The following is a 19,998-nucleotide window of genomic DNA, read 5'->3' as shown; positions in this document are numbered from 1 at the left end:
ATATTATGAATAGGGACAGAGGTATGCGTATGCATCCTCTGTTTGAAACTATTATCCTAAGTACGGATGAACGGTTTTGCTTAACACGTTCCCGAGCTATTTCCGCTTCCAGTTCAGACCATGCGCCGACTGCACCACATGTATAAGTACCGTGAGCCTGTTATATATGGACGTGCTGCAGGAAGTTTTGTTACTGCTGAGGAAGGAAGCCGATGCTTCCGAAAGCTCCAGAGATTTTTATCGTTTTTATCCCGGTTTATTTTAGTGTATTTTACCACAGTTTTAATGTTTTTCACATGTACATAATTTAATTTAATATAATAGCAGTTTTTGTAAATATTTATTTTATTTTATTTTGTAAATATTTTAGTTACAGTAAAATACTTATTCTTAGGGTTGGTGTATGAGCTGATTTATTCCTAAAAAAAAAAGATCCCTTTATCCATTGCAGTAGCTTGCCGTTAATGCCAGTTTGTTCAAATTGGCATTAATGGCACATAACAGACTGCTGTACAAATTGAAGCATTGGATCCAATTTGTACAGCAGTCTTATGTGCAACAGTATCAAAAGCTTACCTGAAATCCAAATGTATGACATCAAAATTATTTTTTGCATCTAGTTCCTTTGTTACTGCACCACAGTATCCAATCAAGAGATGGCCCTTCTCACTAATGATGAATGCTGTGGTGAACACTGGAGGACTGGAAACAAGTGTGCTGGTTGGATGAATCCAAATACCTGGTGCAATGTGCCGATAGATGTCTTTGTGTGTGGTGCAAGCTACATGAGTCCATGGAATCCATTGTGTAGTGGTGCCCACTATCCAGGAAGGTGGCAGTTGTTTACTATGGGGCATGTTTTGCTCACAAGAACTAGGATTCTTTGTGTGGATGGACCAATGTTTCACTGGTGAGATCTACCAGCAGCTCTTAGGAAACCATGTACACCCTGTCATGTTGCATTTTTTCCTTTACAGAAACAGGATCTTCCAAGACGATAATGCCTTGTGTCACATCAGGCCCATACAACACATGAGGAATTCAAGGAACACGTGAAGATATTATCCATCTTGATTGGCCTCCAAATTTGTCTGACCTCAATCCAATTTAACACCTGTGGGATTGTTTGGAATGGGAAGTGAGGACATATGGACATGTAACTATCATCTATTCCGACACTATGGAAAGCATGGCTGCAGATCCGAATAGTAGTGAAGTGAATGGCTAGGCAAATAGTGGCAGTTATCCCTGCAAACCGTGACCCAATATGGTATTAGGTAGATGGTCACAATTCAGTGATCACTCAGTGTATATTATGCTGTGGTAACGTGTGACTGGGAACTCTGCAGCCAGCAATGTTTGCCTTATTGTACTTTCTTTCCTTTGTTATTCTTTCTAAATTAATCAATCTTTATTTTCAATGCATATACATTAAACTCTTATAATGTTTTTGAAGGGATTGGCCCCAAAGAGCACTATAAGAGAACTGGATTTCAAATTTAAATTTGTATCAGTATGTTAAGGAGGGTACTAGAGGCAAGAATATTCTAGACCTGATCATCGTCAAAGAACTAGATGACATCATTGGGCTGACAGTACAAGAACCATTAGAAGGGAGTGATCATGGAGTTTTAAGTTGGATGGTGAGGAGAGAAGTAGCAATTGTTAAAGGCAAAGGAATGGGTTTTAATTTCAGAATAGGCAAATTGCAACAGCTTGAGGTGCTACATGGCCTCTGTCAACTGTGAAAATAGCATCCTCAGCACAAATACATTAGAATTATGGTATACCTTTAAAGCTAAGTCATAGAAGCCTTGAAAGCACAGCACACATACCATTAAGAAAATATAGCACAAGAGGATGCTAAGATGAATGGACAGTGAGCTGGTCGGTCTAATACAACAAAAAAAGATGGCATGGGAGAGTGTTTCATGGAAAAACACTATGTCCCATGTCATCTTTTTTTGTTGTATTAGACTGACCAGCTTACCAGGCCAGTAACAGCAACAAAAAGTACTGAAACTTATGGTGGCTACAAGTTGATTTGTAATAGTATTGAAAGGATGATTAGGATGGCAAAGCCATATTATGAGAAATCGCTGGCTAAGAGTGCAAAGAATGGGACAAGGAGTTTTTCACATATGTGAATACTAAGAAGAGAAGAATAAAGCAGATCAGGCCCTTGTATGATGGGCGTGGGGGAGAATCTTAACTAACACAGTTGATATTGTTGTTGAATTGAATAGGTACTTTGTATCGATATTTTCGAGAAAAGGCATAGAAATTTTGAAGATTTAAGATAGCAGTTGTTTACTATGAAGCATGTTTTGAACATAAAATAGTTGAAATAGGCTTTGTCTTTCCAGGTAGCACAATAATATTGCTACAAGTTGTCTTGAATAAATTAAACCGTAAACTCACCTGTGTGTTGGGGGGGGGGGATACTGATACAAATTAGTGTCCCCACACAAATGACTACTGCCATTTAAGTGGAGTGATGAGCACTCTAAACTTAGTGAATTAAATTTCTGAGATGACAAATGCTGTAGAATAATGTAATTTATTACAAAATTTTGTAAGTGTATATATGAAAATAGTGGCTGCTATTTAGAATAAGTAAGTATCAATTTTAATGTATTTGTTCAAAATGTAATATTTTTGAGGTCACAAACAGAAAAACATGAAGCATTTGAAATTTTGCATGTTTATACAAAATAAAGAACAAGGGAATAAGGTTACAGAAACACGTATGCAAGCTAAACTAAAATCGAAAGACAAAGTACCAAAAATTGACAATGTATTTCAATATAATGAATCAGCAGAAGACACAAAAAAATTAATTATATAGGCTGACAAATCTATAAACTTCATTTCATGATATGAAATGAAGGCCTGGTGTAGTATACTATGGTCTGTCTCCTTCATTTCATGATATGAAGGAGAAGGCCATAGCATACTGTGGCAACTGGTATACTATGAACTAAATAGCTGATGCAGTAAAAAATACAAAAAAGCAACAAAAAAATGCTATGTTAGTCATAGTAGTAGTGGAAAATATATATTCCTTTCCTGAAGATTATATAGTGATTGTAGTAATTTATTAAAAAAAAAAAAAAAAAAACTCATGGAATCATTACTTTTGGGGCTATCCTTATAGATTCTGATATAGAAAATCCTCTTAATCACAATGGTGAAATGGACTAAATTTACATATCTAGAAATGCATTTATAGACAGGAATGGAATTATAAGGAAATTAAAGTATAACTACAATTTTCTTTTAATTCCAGAAATGGAGCATAAATGACTTAAGTGGTTATAAACAAGTGCTGCTCTACATGAATAAGGCTACAAAGTACCATACCAATGGATTCATTGTTGAGCTTACCATTCACGATATGAATGGCAAGCTTAACACAGCTGAGTAATGAAGCACGAGAGTGCAGTTCTCTGGAGCCTGGCATGAAAGGCCAGTAGATGTTATCGCTGACATCGACGATGTAAGAAAATTTTCTATTGGCTGAAGAGTAATTGACTACTGGAAAAACTCCAACTTAAATTTTTGGAAGTGGAAAGCTTATATAAATTAAAAAATATATATATATGAAGGATTCATACTGCAATTAGCAGTATTTTTTATTCGTTTATACACTTTTTATTTATTTATTTATTTTTAAGCTGATGCTATATGAATATAAGCGTTGCTTCCTTGCATTATTTTGTCAGCACTAATACTAACTAATATTACATTATCAATAACTTAAATAAGATATTTAAGTTATTGATAATTAGTGAATGTAAATATTAATTGCAACAGAGAAAGAAATTAATGCACGCTGAATATTCAGAATTGCAAAACTGCATTAACATAAATTAAGAGAGTAAATTTATTTCAAGTTAACTAATACTTTTTAAATTTTCAAAAAAATAAAACTGTCATTATTAATATGTGAAATCAGTAATGAAGTCAATCAGTTAAATATTATTATTATTAGCGATATGGTGCAAGGAAGCCTGAAGCTTATGCTGCACCAGCTGAAAAAAAAAAAAAAAAATTCTGCATTACCCTGAGAGAGAGAGAAGTAAAAAGGAATCACTAATAAAGCAAGAAAGAGCAGAATGATGATATCCAGCTCAGGACCCTGGGTTTGTCAAGCCCATATTCACCAGATGTGAGCCCCTGGGGTCAAATATAATAAATATTCTTGTCGACCCGACCAGATAGGAAATGTAGCTGAAAAATTTAAAAATAGTAAAATAATTTGCAATCAAATAATTATATTGTGAAATAACAAGGATATAGATCTATTCAGTTACATGCAGTGGTGAGCTATAGTGGACTCAAGAGAGCCCATTGTTATTTTATTTGAAAAATTGCGAGCCCATTGAGTATCTAGAACCGAAACTACGTTGGACAAATGGGACACCATCCCCAGCATTCGATCAGCTATATAGTTTGCTTCCTTTTTGATTTTATTACAGTCGGACCTCTGTTTAACCAACTTCTTTATAGTGAATTTTTTTGAATTCCCCTTGGTAATTACATTTAAAATAGTTTCCGTTGAACAAAGAAAATTTCCATGTAACGAACAGATTACGAGACACAACTTTGAATGCATTGTTCTGACCTCTGGCCTTTAGGCAATTAGAAAGTGCAAATCAAGGGTGAAAGGGATTACTGTTTCACAATGTTAGTGGTGTCCCTAAAACCTGCAGTCATATACCGAGAAGTCGTGCTTGTCAATCTGCTTTCCATAGCCAGTCAGAGGATTAAGAAGATTAACGACACGGATAATAGCCTGTGGTCAACCTGTGTTGTGGTTCAACTTTACTCTGACAAACGGGCATATGTTTTTCGGAGAAGCGAGTGATCTACACCTTCCAGTAAATTTCTCCCATCTATGTTTACATGGTCACATAGCTGAATATCCGAGTGATTCCGACATTTTGCACAATATTCAAAGAACTAGTGACAGTAGCAATGTAGTGGGGGGGGGGGATTGAGGTAACTAAGACCTTATATGAAATTTACGAAGATGAAATGTTAGCAAATTTTTAAATTTTGTCGAGGCTTTCACTGTGCAGAAAATGTTCTAAAATATAATGGCATGCAGGCAATAATTAAAAAAAAAACCTATATGCATTATATCACCAAACCCCAAAAAACCAGCGCGGATTAAGGATTATTGCTAAAGAACTTGATGTGGAAACTATAAAAATCGGTCATGTGTTCGGGCCACGACAAGCAGCTTGTAGCTTGCAGATGGCAATTGCGGGTTGAAGGAATTATCCCGCTTTGTGCAAACGTTTTGAACAGAAGTTAAATTTTCGGGATTATTAAACTGACTTTTCAATGTGGAATTTCTTAACGATTTAGAACTAAGGATCGACATCCTGCAGGAGCTCTCTTACCTTTCAGAAGCTTTACAGAATCACAATGGTAAAAGCAGATAAATTAATAATTCAAACTATAAATGCTAATGCTAATTTGAAAAATTCTGAAAGAAATTATGATGCTAAAATTGAGAGCATGTTGAAGTGGAAAGAATTTGAAGGAATCAAATTTGAAAGTAAGAACACATTTAAAAAATTACCTGTGACAAGTTATTAAATACATTGTTTTATCCTTAAAGGATAAGTTATTAATGCAACAGAGCAATTTTAAATTAAATAATGATTCCATTGACAACGAGGAATTAAAAGAAATTTTAAACATATGCTGCCCGAAATCGTGGAATATGAAAGAACTTTCGTCTCGGTGGTCAGACGGTGAAAACTGAATAAGAAATTTAAGTTTTCTAATAAAATATGAAATAAAAATTAATGATTTTAGAGATTTTGTCAAGGACAATTTATCTTTAAAATCGAGTAAAATTCCCATTTCAATTAAGCCAGAAATATCTTTGAAACCATTGTGATTAGCAGTGATGAAGCTGAACGAGCTTTTAGCGTACTGAATAATATTGAGTGAATGAATGAATAATGTTGACAATTAAACACATTGCAAATTATTATGATCTAAATGGAAAACCATTGCTTCAGTTTGATCCGGATCGTTACGTCAAATTATTCCTCTGTAATCATCGCTCAGCTATTGAGCAAAGCAGATTGACAACAAATATTAATAAAGAAGTAAATTGCATATGGCAATTTTTTGGAATAAATTTTTCTTGAATATTTGTGTAATAATTTTTTTTCATGTAATACAGGAATACCTCGCATAGCAAGGTTTCGAACAGCATAGGTTTCGCTGTAGCACGGTTTACAAATTGAAAAAAATTAACTGTGTTATGCACCAATACATTTGATATGTATGTATTATAATGCCAGCACGTAGGCCAATGTGTTATGGATTCAAGGCCATTCTGACTGTTTTCGAAACTCCCGTTATATATGGACTCTGCTAGCATTCATACATTAGTAAACACTCTAGATTCTGAGCGGTGAGGTCGTTGATTGTGTGTAAGCTGTACAAATATTTTTCTCTGTGCATTTTTATTAGATTATTTTTTAAAAACATTACACCTTTATATGCAAATATGAGTGGAAAGAAGAAATGTAATGGCACTGAATGTTCTTCTAGATCCAAACATCGAACGAGGTATATGAAAGTAAGGCAGGTATTGCAAAATGACATTTGATGTTATAAAGAGATCTATGCAGATAAAAAGAAGACAAAAACTGTGCAAAATAAGCTGATCAGTTATTTTTCAAAAAAATACAGTACATACTTCACTTATATTCTTTTGGTATGTACATACTGCAATAAAAATCATTTCTACTGTGCTTACTAGTATTTTTCATTTTTATCATTTTAGTTCCTTTTTTGGCAAGAACTTTGTGTGCATCAATTTATAGTAAACAAACACCTATATATTTTTGGAACTCGACCCATATAATCAAATTGTCGGAATGCATTACATTAAAATACATACTAATAATACCTCGATTAGCGTGGTATTTTTTTGGCACGAATTAACTGCGCTATGCGAGGTATTCCTGTATTTGTTTTTATATTGTGGAATGTTTTGTAATAGTTTTTTATGTTATTTGTGATATAGGAAATATTTCATGTTATTTTTTATTCGCAATATTAAAATTTTATCATGAAAAAAATGTATCCATTATATTTCCCTTGTTGTTAAAAAAAAACAAATAAAAAAGTTGCGCGGTGCTGAGCATGCACAGTAGATGTTTTATGTGAAACATCCTTTGTGTTTCTTTTAGGCATTTTGATTTAGTATTAGTATTATTAGCCATGTGGTACAAGGAAGCCTGAGGCTTATGCTGCACCAGCCAAAAAAAAAAAAATTCTCAAGTTACCCTGAGAGAGAGAGAGAGAGAGAGAGAGAGAAAGGAATCACCAAGAAAAAGAAGAATGATGATACCCAGCTCAGGACCCTGGGTGTGTATATTGATTACAAAATAAAAGAGCTTTTGTATTGTAAATATCTTATTGAACATTTGCAAATTTTCATAATTTCTGGAAGACATGATCCAATGAATTTATGATAATTAAAATAAGAGATGTAGACTTGCGATTGCAAGTATACATCTTAATCCCAAATTGTATCACCTGTCACCAAATTGTATCACCAATTAAGAACTACGATACATTATTTAATAATCTTAAGGACTGTAGGCTTGGCGACAATGACAATTTATTCTCACTAGATGTTATATACGAATGTAAACGTAGAATACACATTAGATATTATTTGGGATATGTTAAATAATAACTCGATACCGAATAATTATATGAAGCTACCTATTAAGGAAATTTTTCACTTAATTAAACTGTTCGTTGAGACCAACTATATCACCTTTCGAGACAAAGTGCACAAACAAATTTTTGGATTGCCAATGGGGTTGAGCCTGAGCGGCTATGTCAGAGATCTATCTCTCAATGATTGAGCATATATATTTGATGCCTTTTCGACCCCGTATCACATACTATGGGAGGTATTTAGACAATGTTCTAGTTATTACTGATAGTAGTACTATCCAAGACATTTTACATTCATTTAATAATATTCATTCTAGACTCAAATTTATATTGGAAAGGGAGGATACGGATACAAAGTCATTAAACTTTCTAAATTTCGTGCTTACTCGGGACTCGAATAAAATCCAATTTAGCATCTATTGAAAACCTACAAACACCGGTATGCTTCTACATTATAATAGCTATCACCCGTTCACCTACAAAAGATCGATTATCTTTAATCAATTTCTAAATGCCTATAAATATTCAACGACGGAATCTGCTTTGGGCTCAAAAATACAAATATTAACTAGCAGGTTCTTAAACAGGGGTTATCCCCTTGCTACAATAAACCGAATTAGGGTACAAGCTAAGGATAGGATACAAAATACTACACCAACCAACAATAGTAATATCAAAAAATACTTTATTTCTGTCCCATATGTTGAACAGTGGCACAAACAGCTTAACAGATTCTTTAAAGATACCGAATTTAAAATTGTGGCCAGGCCAATACGGAAATTACACACTATACTGAACAATTGCTCGGGTCTTTCCTCATTCGCAACACAAATTAATGACCTGGTATACAACATTTCTTGTGGCGATTGCGACTCGTCTTACAAAGGTTCAAGGCATTTTTCTCTAAATATTCGTGTTAATCAACATGAAGCCTCAGTTCGTGCTTCTCATTCAGCAGCGTCAGAATTAGCCTTTCATGCCATTAACGAAAAACATACTTTTTTATTTAACGAGGCCAAAATACTTAACGTCCAACGTAATTATTTGTGACTATTAATTGCGGAAACAGTAGAAATTAAATTACACGAGAATTCTGTTAATGTTTGTTGGCCATATTTGATCTCCAATGCATGGGCCTTTACGCACATGCGTGAAGACAAATAATCATTATTTAAGTTTCATGTTCACCCCTATTGGGTAATATTGGTTCCTGTGATCACGATATACGGGTCGAAAAGCGGTCAGCTTCAGGAAAGAAAATCATTTTGAAAATTTTCGTTATATTCTTTTTAATATTTTTAATTGCATTAAATTGATTTTTAATTGTGTTCAATTGGTTTTTAATTATTTGTTACTGTAATGTAAGTTTTTCGTTTTAATTTCTGGAGGGTATCATACGGAAGTGTTCTACATACTATATTGAGGTAAACTCCGCTTATTATTTTACAAATAGTGAATACAACAAAGAAGAAAGCTATTCAGATCGGAATCTAGCTCACTGGGCATGGGAAAGTCTTAGATAATCCAGCTGATGTTGCAGATGAATTAAATACGTACTTTACATCGGTCTTTACTGATGAAAGACCTTTCATGCCAAGAGGAGGCTGAGCCATATGAAATTAGTGAATTACAGATAAGTGTTTATTAGTAAAAATTCTGATCGTAAATTTAAGTAAGGGTCCTGGAGTTGATGGCATATGCCCTGTAGTTTTGAAGGAGAATGCGAGGGAGTATTGAACCATTGAGGTTAATTATGAGGGCATCTTTGGACAGGGGAGATTCCTTTGGATTCGAGAAGTGCCAGTGTATTGCCAATACATAAAAGTGGTTCTAAGAATGAACTTGGTAACTACAGACTGGTTAGTGAATTCTTTGGTAGGAAAAACCTCAGAGGCAATGATTAAGAGTGCAATCCAGGGACATTTAGATAGATATGGCATTCTGAAGAAGAAGTCACATGGCTTTGTTAAGAGAAACTAACTTGCTTAACTAACTTTGTAGGCTATTTTGACATAGTTACTCATGACTTGGAATTAAGGAACAATTTTGACATAGGTTTTTTGGATCTTAGCAAAACATTTGACTCAGTCCCTCATGAGAGGTTACTGTATAAGCTTGAACAGGTTGGGATTACTCGTAAGATTCTAAGATGGACTGCTGAGTGGCTGCAGGGCAGAAAAGACAGAGGGTTGTGATTAATGGATATTCTTCAGGTTGGTGTAACGTCAGGGGTGGGGTCCCTCAAGAATCAGTTCTTGGACCTCTTTTGTTTCTCATTTTCATAAATGACATCAACAAAGGGATAGAAGGTATGATGTCAAAATTTGCAGATGATGTAAAGATTGGCAGAGTCATTAATGATTAGTGCCAAGCAGCACTCCTTCAGGATGACTTGAACAGACTTCAAAGATCGTTAGAGAAGTGGCACTTTGTTGTAATGCTGCTAAATGCAAGGTCTTACACTTGCAGAATAGCAACCCACAAATAAATTATACACTTTGTGGGGTTGAATTGAAAATAGCGGAGGAGGAAAGGGATCTAGGAGTTACAATACGGGCAGATATGAAGTTTTTTATGAAGTTTCCCATAGTGTCCTATCGATGATTTATTTAACGTTATCCTGTAGAGATAGAGAGGTCATAATCCCACTGTATAAGGCAATTGTAAGAAGACCATATTTGGAATACTCTGTTCAAGTATAGAGACTTCATCTGAAAAAAGACATTGAGCTTCTTGAAAGGGTACAAAGATGGGCAACTCGAATGGTGGGATTGGAAAGACTGATTATGTGGGCTACAGAGCTTGGCAACCAGACACCCCAGAGGGATTAGTAAAATAAATTGCAGAATTCTCACTGTTATCAAGAATTCCAGAACTAGCAGTCATAAATTCAATTTACAGTGAAGGAAGTTTTCTTTTCGCCAGTGAGTTGTTGATTCCTGGAACAAGTTGCCCTCACAGGTAGTTCAAGCCAACAGTTTGAATAAATTTAAAAGTCTGTGAGAAGTGAAGCAAAGATAATTTGCATTTTCTTATTTTTTTTTCTGTGCAGCAAAAGCCTGTGGCTTTCTTATATTATAAGTCAAATACTATTACTATTACAAAGATGGAGTTCAGAAACTTCTGATATTTAGACTTATTTCCTGAACACTTTGATATGATGAGTGACAAGCAGGTGAAACAATTCAACCAAGATATTAAGTTAATGGAAAATCACTACCAAGAATTCTGGAATGAATGAATGATGGCATGCCTACTGTTGGATTTGTTCTGCAAAACTATCCAGGCAAATGGTACCAAATAAAAATAATCTGCATGACATTTTTAAATAAATCGTTCATATCTTTTTTATAATACTGTACTCTATTATTTTAACTAGGTGTATAAAGTTTATTGGGTTTAAACTGTAAAAGTGATAAAAACGTAATTGTAACTAGGTCTCCTGTTTTGAAATGAAATCATTTTAATTAACTTGTACTAATATTATCAGCTATCATATTATGAAAGCTACATGTGTTTGGGAAAAACCAAGAACATATTTGAAATCAGTGCACAAAACTGGTTTAGAAAAGTGTTTACATCTTTGATGAAAGAAAAAAAGAAGTTTCATTTTGTTAGATAGTTTAATTTGGTAATGTTTGGTGATGCCATTCAGTATCCAATTAAAAATGATACTAGTAATTTTAGGTCATCTTATGTATAATTATATAATTTTCAAAGTGAGCACTTTGAAACATTAAGTTTGCATAAGCCCGTGGCTATTAAAGTTCTAGGTTTATATGTAAAATAAAATTTTAATGTCACCAGGAGCGTCGAGAGCCAGCACTGGCCCACTGCTCCCCTCAAATTCCTCTTCCCTCACCTGATCCAGGCTCCCAACACAGTGTTTGTGCCGTGGAAGCTTACTCACATTCATATCCCTCAGCTATTTATGCCTCTGGATGTTACTATTTGCCAGCATGTGCATTAAAATCCATTTTCCATTAAACCTTGCCGAAACCCCATTAAAAATTCTTTTCTGGGTGACCTGTCGAAATATTATGAATACAAGTTTTTAACCTATCTTTCAAATGAATAGTCGATGGACAATCAATATCCCTTATCAGAGAGAAAAGCAATAAGAATATAAAGTGAACACTTCAATTTTTATCCCATCTATAGTAATATTTTTCTTTACAAAATTACTCTCAGAATATCTGATTCAAAATGATGCAGTGAAAACTTAAAGACGAAATTTTGAATATGATTAAAATACAGGTGCTAAAACACCAATTGAAGGAAATTAATAATAAAATTGTGCACATATCATTTTAGCACATATACTGATTAGTTTTCAGCAGGAGAGTTTTCAGCAGACAATCATAATTTCAATGAAAAACTGCTTTGGCATCATGCATTTGATGTACATTTTAAAATTAAACTTTGGTAATCAAAATGAAATGACATCTAAACAGTTGTAATTATGATCACAAAATAATTATATACAAAAATATACAAAATAGTGATTAGAAAAATTGAATTAAAAAAAAGGAAAAAAAAATGTATGAAAATATCTAATGTCTTTTTGTGTACATGGTTACTTACATTCAAATATTATCTAAACTAAATCTTTCTATCATTTTTTACCCTATAATAATACTTCAATTATATTGCTATTATAATTTTGTAAAATATAGTTAGTTACTTATAAAACATACACAGGAGTGGGAAGGATATAGGAAAAGGTGAAAAGTGGAAGCAGGAGACCAACCTTCTCGTCCCATCCTAGAATGGGGTAGCCCTTCCATAGGCTGTAGGAAAGCAAAAAAATATCACCCTCTAACTAAATGCTCAAAAATCATTATTTTAGATGGAAATTCTGAAAAAAGTTTCCAAAATGGTAGCCAGTAAAGTGTCAAAATACTTCAAAATATTGAAAAAATTTTTATCAGGCAAAATTCCATCAAAAAATCTGGAATTACACAGGCTCATGCTTTACAAAATATAGGTAAAAAAAAGAAAAAAAAAAAGGAAAAGAAAAAAAAAAAACATGCAAGGGAGTGTCATTTACACTGGCTTTGATATACATTATTGAAGCACTCCGAACTTTTTTTTATTTCAAAATTGACAAAAATGGCGTGCAAAAATGTAATACAAAATATTCATGCTTTAATATATATCAAAAATGTTAAAAACTTGATTTAAAAAATCATGCAGCCCATTTTAGAGCTGTACTCAAAATTGATGAGACTCTTCAGCAAAAAATTTGAAGACAGTCATAATATTTGGCAATATTTACTCTATTTTCTGTCGGAAGTTTGAACTCCGCTTCCAACTGTGTCTGCTTGACTGATAGAAAAGGGTTGAGAAATGTGAGATTATTTTTATTCTTATATTAAAAATAATAATACTGATGCACAATATTCTTAAAACCATCTTCAAAAATAATAAATATAGTACATAAATAAAAATATCCTGAACAATATTTACTGTCCTAAATTTAATACAGTTCTATATTTATATTCAATTCTAACCCTATTTTTGTATTATTAAAACAGGTGAATGCTAATATCATTTATATAAGGTGGACCTGAGATAAGGAACGGGTTCTATAAAATTATAAATCAAGAAAATGTTAATGATCAGCCATTTATACATTAATCATTTACAGAGAAAATTCAAAATATGGTTTATATTATTTACATATAAATGTAACAGAAAAAATATCAATGTTTATGCAAGAATGTCATTACTTAGACAAATTTTATGCCTTAAGGGATATGCATTATTACTTAACTCACCACAATTAATTTTCAATCAATATAAGCTTATTTTCTACAGGGATGATTCTCTAGACTAATTTTTATCTTCTGTGCAAATTTTAAATTTCCTTTGCTGGCAACACTGTTGATAGTGAATACTGTAAACTAAGATGGTGCAAGACATTTCTGTTGATTTGAAAAAGCAGAAAAAAGCAAAATCTTGCTTTTTTCTGCAGGAAATGGTGAAGTAGCTGGACATCTGGACCCAAGACCCTTATAGAATGGATAGTGACAGGTGAAAAAATGTAGGTTTACCACTTTACTCCTGAAGTGAAACAAGCAAGGGTGGAATGGAGATGTGCATTTTCATCAAATTCAGTGTGTATGTGTGCTATGATCTCTCCATCAGCTGGAGAGGTCATTGCATCAGTGATTTGGACAATGAATGAATGACTCTTCCGAAATGAAAGTCAATGCTAATTGTGTACAGCCAGACATTACAAAGACTGTGGGAGGCTATCAAAAACTATTAAGGCTGTGTGATGCCAATGGCTCGTGAGTACAACCCAGACTGTCATGTAGAGTGATTTTTCAGTATGACATCACACTAACATCAAACTCAAAGCTTGCTGCAACCATTTACAGGCACTCCCAGACTTATGTAAAGGTCCCTTTCCCTTCACCATTGTAATAAGTAAATAGGAATGAAGAGAAGATACTGAAAATTTATTTATGTTTTTTATATGATTGACGATTTCAGTGAAGGGGAACTCATTTCACCATAATAACCCACAGAATTCCAGTTATTGGTATTATCGCAAATGCAGTAAGAACGAGTTTACTACCCGTTTATAATAAATTGGGCTAACAGAAAAGCCCAATAAACCGGAAAGTGCAAATTGTTTTTGTTTGTGGTAGTGATATCCAGAAATGTGTTTTAGAAAAATATCACAAAGGCGTTCAAAATTGATTCTTATAATGGAACATATGATAATGATGAAAGTGTAGTGTAATTTCCATTATAAAAATTTATCTCTTAGAGAGATAAATAGCTTAGTTATATAGCGAAAATTTCAACTTCCGAGGTCTTGGAACGAATTACCAAAAAAAAAAAAAAAAAAAAAAAAAAAAGTGTTATTGAGTTCACATTATGATATTTTCACAGTACCTCCATTTATTACTGCGGGATGCAAAATACGGTTTCCACGATTTTTTTAAGTTTGCACCAGCCGGGAAAAACCTACGTAGAGTCGAATTTCCATAAGTCGAGTATTACATAAGCCAGGGAGTGCCTGTATATGGGAAATTCTCTATGTGCGATATAGTTCAGATCCCTCTGGCTATCTACTTGTTTGGACTGCTAAAGAAACACCTAAGGGGTCAAATGTTGCAACTGAATTCAGAGGTGGAAAATGTAGTTTGTTTATTGTCTCAATCAATAAGTGTCCAATTTTTTTTACAGAAACAGATATAAACCCATAAAATTGTATTAATTGCCTCGATAGATATGGCACTTATTACAATAGATATGTAGAGAAACAGTATTCAAAATGTACAATACATTGTATAGTTCCAAAATGCAAATAGATGCTTGTGAAAAATAGCCTAGGAAACCTTACTTTTTGATCGATTCACATATGTATCTTATTTATAATATGTTTACAATATCTTAATGAAATCTGGCAAGCTGAATCTTATGTAAGACAGCTAGCCTGTCTCAATGATAAAAGATTAACTAACAATTAAATCTATGGTTTTATATGGATTTTTTCCCCCTACTGGAGATTTCTTTTCAGTGATTAATATCAGCCATCATGTTGACATTTCACCTTCCTTGATATCTTGATGAAATACTTCTTCCCCTCTCACCCCTTTTTGCTTATAAGATTTTCAGTAAAGTGGCATAAATTTTAACAATTATTTGATATTTGGATCTTTCTTGTTTCCAAGGTAATTCAGAATAATATTTTTGAAGCATTCCAATCTTCTCTTTCAACTTGGTTCACTGTTCCTTCAAGCTGTGCTTGAGGTAATTCACTGTTAACTTCCTAATCAGTGTCCCACACAAAGGGCATTCCCCCAACTCCAATATAGCAAATTATCAGTTGTCATAAGTTACTAATATTGTTTTTAATAGAATAACATCACTAAGAAGGTGCATATGTTATTCATTAAAAAACTGGAAGGAACTTCTTTACTAAAAAGTCAGCTTTATCTTTTGTGTTACGATTATCTTGTTCAGAGTGTGCATATCTCTATCACAGAACAGGCACATTGGATTCATATTCATGTGTTATAGGTTTCACTGCAGGTGAATGAGCTCAATCAGATGTGTTTTCTTTATTTCTAGTGATATAACCTTTGTACAGTGCAAGAACAGAAATAACAATCATCTCTATGATTCTTAGGTTCATACAAGACTACAAGAATTCCATAATGCATTGCCCTTTTTTTTTTTTTTTTCTTTATTCCACTGAAGAATGACAGAAATTGTGAGGAGGCCCATGATTTGTAGATGTCTTGATCTCTGAGTTTCATTTCAAAGTAGACACTGTTTTCGCAATAAAGTCTATGATAGTTTTTTTTACCATCTTAGCTACCACACATAAGGCAACATATGTCAGAATTATTTATTCATTCTCTTGATTGCAATATTAGAAAAATTCAGAAATGAATTTAAATGAAAAAACTGCTGTAGTAAGGCAAAAAATTGTAAAAAAACAAATTGTATATTATTATTAGCCATACGGTGCAAGGAAGCCTGAGGCTTTTGCTGCAACAGGCAAAAAAAAAAAAAAAAATTCTGAGTTATCCCAGAGATAGAGAAAACAAATAGGGCAGAAGTAGAGGGGAATCACCAAGAAAGAGAAGAATGATGATATCCAGCTCAGGACCCTGGGTGTGCCAAGCCCATACTCACCAGTGTGAGCCCCTGGTATTAACATATATGAGGTATGATCAGAAAGCTCGAGGACTGAATTGTGGCACTGCAGTGCATTACGGCTCGTTACAACCTGTTAAATAACTCATCTAGCCATAGTAATACATAAATCACTCATTCATTTGCAGTCTCTTTGAATTAGTACATGTTGAATAGAAGACATTCAACGTTTTTCATTGCATTTTAAAAGGAAATTTGCTGGGCAGTGAATATGTATAAAATTTTCTTTCAAATTAGGAAAAGTGCAACAGAAACCAATGAAATATTAAAAATAGCTTTTGGAGAAGATACTGTGTCAATCAAAGACTTTTTGGTGGTTCACAAAATTTAAAGAGGCTGCTTGTTCATTGAAGATGTTCCTCACTCTGGAAACCTTTCAGCTTCAAAAAGTAACAAATTCAATTTGTTTGTGATATGATCAGGAGTGATTGACTTTTTTTTTGTTAGTGAAATTATCATTTCTTATGGGACATGTCAGTTGATTTTAACACTAGATTTTGGAATGGAATGAACTTCAGCCAAGTTTGTTCTCAGCGTCCTCACTAATCACAGACAGCAGTGAGTTCTTGCATGTCAGGATCTTTATCAAGGTACTGCTGCTGACCCATACTTTGTTTCTTCCATCATTACTGGTGATGAGTTGTGGATATATAGTAAAGTGATCTTCAGGAAAATGGCATTTACATCACGACAACACCCCTGCATGATGATTTCCATTCAAGAATTTCTTGTGAAGCACTCCATTGCTGTGGTCCCCATCCAACAAACCCAATGGATTTAGCTCTCTGTAATGTTATTGTTTCTCAAACTTAGAGCTCACTTATAAGGTCATAGATTTGAAATGACTGAGGAAATTATTAGAAATTCCAAAACAAGCCTATTGGGAATGCTTTCAGAAACATTGGAATAGGTCTAGACAGTGCCAAGGAGACTACATCAAAAGAGATCCATTTGAATAGATGGTAAGCTTCATTTCCCCAATATCAGTTCAATTTCCCAAGATGCTATAATTTCAACATTAAGTCCTTGAACTTTTTGATTACACCTTGGAAAGTAGAGGAACTGCTTCAAATGTCTGATCGAATGAAAGATTTTTTAGCAAGAAAAACTAGACCTAATGCCATCTTGTTTCTTTGTTGTATTAACATTAGCAGAGGCATATGATGCAAGAAAGCAAGCTTATGCAGCATCAGCCAAAAAAAAAAACACCCCACTTCCATTTCACCCCTCCATTCGTTCGAAATACCTGTCCAGCTGAGCCTTAAATTAATTTAGCCTATCAACTTCTACAACAAGGGATGGAAGTCTGTTCCACCAACTAACTACCTACTGGCTAAAGGCAAATTTCCACACATCTATCCGACATCTGTCTTTCCTCAATCTGAATTTATGCCCTCTCAGGTGATTATTCTGAGCAAGAGGAAGAATCTCATCGGCATTGAGCATGCTCAAACCATTCAAGGCTTTATACACCTCTATCAGATCACCTTGCCGGTGCCTCATCTCCAGACACTTTAATTTGCAAAACTTAAGCCTTTCTTTGTAAGAGCAACCCTTTGTTCCATTCACTAATCTTGTTGCCCGTCTCTGTACTCGTTCCAGCAGCTCTACATTCTTCTTGAAATGAGGCCTCAGACCTGTATACAGTACTCAAGGTGTGGCCTGACCATTGCCTTATACAAGGGAATAATCACCTCCTTATCCCTGCTAGAAAAATTGCTGTATATCATTGACAAGACACAATGAGCTACTCTTGCAGCCCGTCACACTGCTCAGAGAACTTCATATCTGCCTGCCCAGGTCCTTTTCATTCTCTACCACTGTCAGTGTAGTTCAACAGAGTTGATACGTTGCTCTGGGGTTGTTGTTTCCCATATGTAGTACTTTACATTTGACAATGTTAAACTTCATTTGCCACCTCTCAGCCCATCTCAACCTTTCCAGATCCTGTTGCAGCAGCGTAGCATCAGTAGTGTCCATAACAACCTAGCCAACCTTTGTATCGTCTGCAAACTTGGCCATTAACTTGATATACCATCATCAATATCATTTATAAATACAGAAAACAATAATGGACCCAACAATGAACCCTGAGGGACTCCATTAATAACATTAGTCCACGATGAGCAGTGTCCATTGATTATCACTCTCTGTCTTCTCCCCCTTAACCATCCCTTTATCCACAGCAGCAATTTGCCTCCAATGCCACACTGCTCCAATTTGTGCAGCAGTCTTCCATGTGCAACGGTATCAAAGGCTTTTCTAAGATCCAAATATATGATATCAAAGTTATTCTTTGCATCCAGTTCCTTTGTGACCACATCACAGTATCCAATCAAATTGGTCAGGCAAGACTTTCGCTTATCCAAACCATGCTGTATCCGAGCTATAACTGAAGTCTTGTCTAGATGATCCTGCAGTGCTTCTTTAACCAGTGCCTCCATTAATTTTCCTGGAACAGAAGTTAAACTCACAGGTCTATAATTACTTGTGTCAGCCTTTGATCCTCCTTTGTGAATTGGGGTCACATTTGCACATCTCCAGTCTATGGGTACCTCCCCTGATTCCAAGGAAGCTCTCATAATTATGGCTAAGGGTTTGCTTACTTCCTTTGCTGCCTCCTTTAATATAACTGGATAGATCCCATCCACCCCATGTCCCTTTTTTGTGTTTATCTTCAACAATTTCTCCTCCACTTTGCTCTCAGTTATTACAAGATTATCTAGCTTACTGCCAGAGTCGAATACACCTCTGGTATTCCCCTCGCTGAATATCTCGTCGTGTGTGAATGTCGATGCAAAATATTCATTTAGTTTGTTAGCTACCTGAGCAGGATCATCAACAGTTGAACCATCGATATCTAGTGGGCCAATCTGATCCATCCCCTTCCTTCTAGAGTTTACATAAGTAAAGAACTCTTTGCTGTTTTTCTTTGCATCCTTTGCCAAAGATTTCTCGTAATCTGCCTTTGCCTGCCTAACCTCCTTTGTAACTTGGTTACAGACCAGCTTATATCTATCATAGGCTTCTGTGTCACATGTTATTTTATATGTATCCCATGCATTTTTCTTCTCTGCCACGTGTCTCATTAGTTCATCTGACATCCATTTAGGCCTAAACCTTGAACAATATTTCTTAGTTGGTATGTAAAGCCTAGTAGCTTCCAAGATAAGTTCTTTGAATGCTTTCCATTTTGAATTTTCTGTTGGTAACATCATCAGTTGGTCCCACTTTATAGAATTTAAATACTGTCTCAGTCCATCCTAGTCGCCTTTACGAAAGCAATAACCCTCCCCTTTACCCCTAATGGTAGTTACCTCTTTGAGTAAATCCCACTTCAGCACACTGTGATCACTGCCACCTAGTGGTTCATTTATCTGCAGATTCTTAATGCATGAAGAATCACTACTGATAATCAAATCAAGAGTATTACTCCCTCTAGTTGCCTCCCGAACATGCTGATGTAGAAAACAATCATCCAATAAATCCACAAAAGTCTTGCTAGTGTGTGAGTGACCAGCCCCCAAATTTCAGTCAATATCTGGGAAATTAAAATCCCTCATTATAAGACTCTCTGATTTACTGGCCCAC

General features: G+C 34.6%; 1 protein-coding gene across 1 annotated transcript in view; it reads right to left on the bottom strand.

Annotated features, from left to right (window-relative positions):
- Positions 1-19,998, bottom strand: part of LOC150079586 (uncharacterized) — a 1,000,533-nt gene that overhangs the window by 31,719 nt on the left and 948,816 nt on the right. Inside the window, exons 20-21 of the mRNA XM_090383129.1 lie at positions 13,004-13,053; positions 12,476-12,515 (exon numbers count right to left, since the gene is read on the bottom strand). Of these exons, the coding sequence (XP_090239255.1) occupies positions 12,476-12,515; positions 13,004-13,053 (90 nt within the window). The remainder of the gene's footprint in view (positions 1-12,475; positions 12,516-13,003; positions 13,054-19,998) is intronic.

The sequence above is a fragment of the Mastigoproctus giganteus genome, chromosome 10, assembly GCF_048544385.1.
Source record: "Mastigoproctus giganteus isolate SK-2022 chromosome 10, ASM4854438v1, whole genome shotgun sequence".
NCBI classification, from domain to species: Eukaryota; Metazoa; Arthropoda; class Arachnida; order Uropygi; family Thelyphonidae; genus Mastigoproctus; species Mastigoproctus giganteus.
Note: the sequence above shows the minus strand (reverse complement) of the source record. Positions and strands in the feature narration are given on the sequence as shown.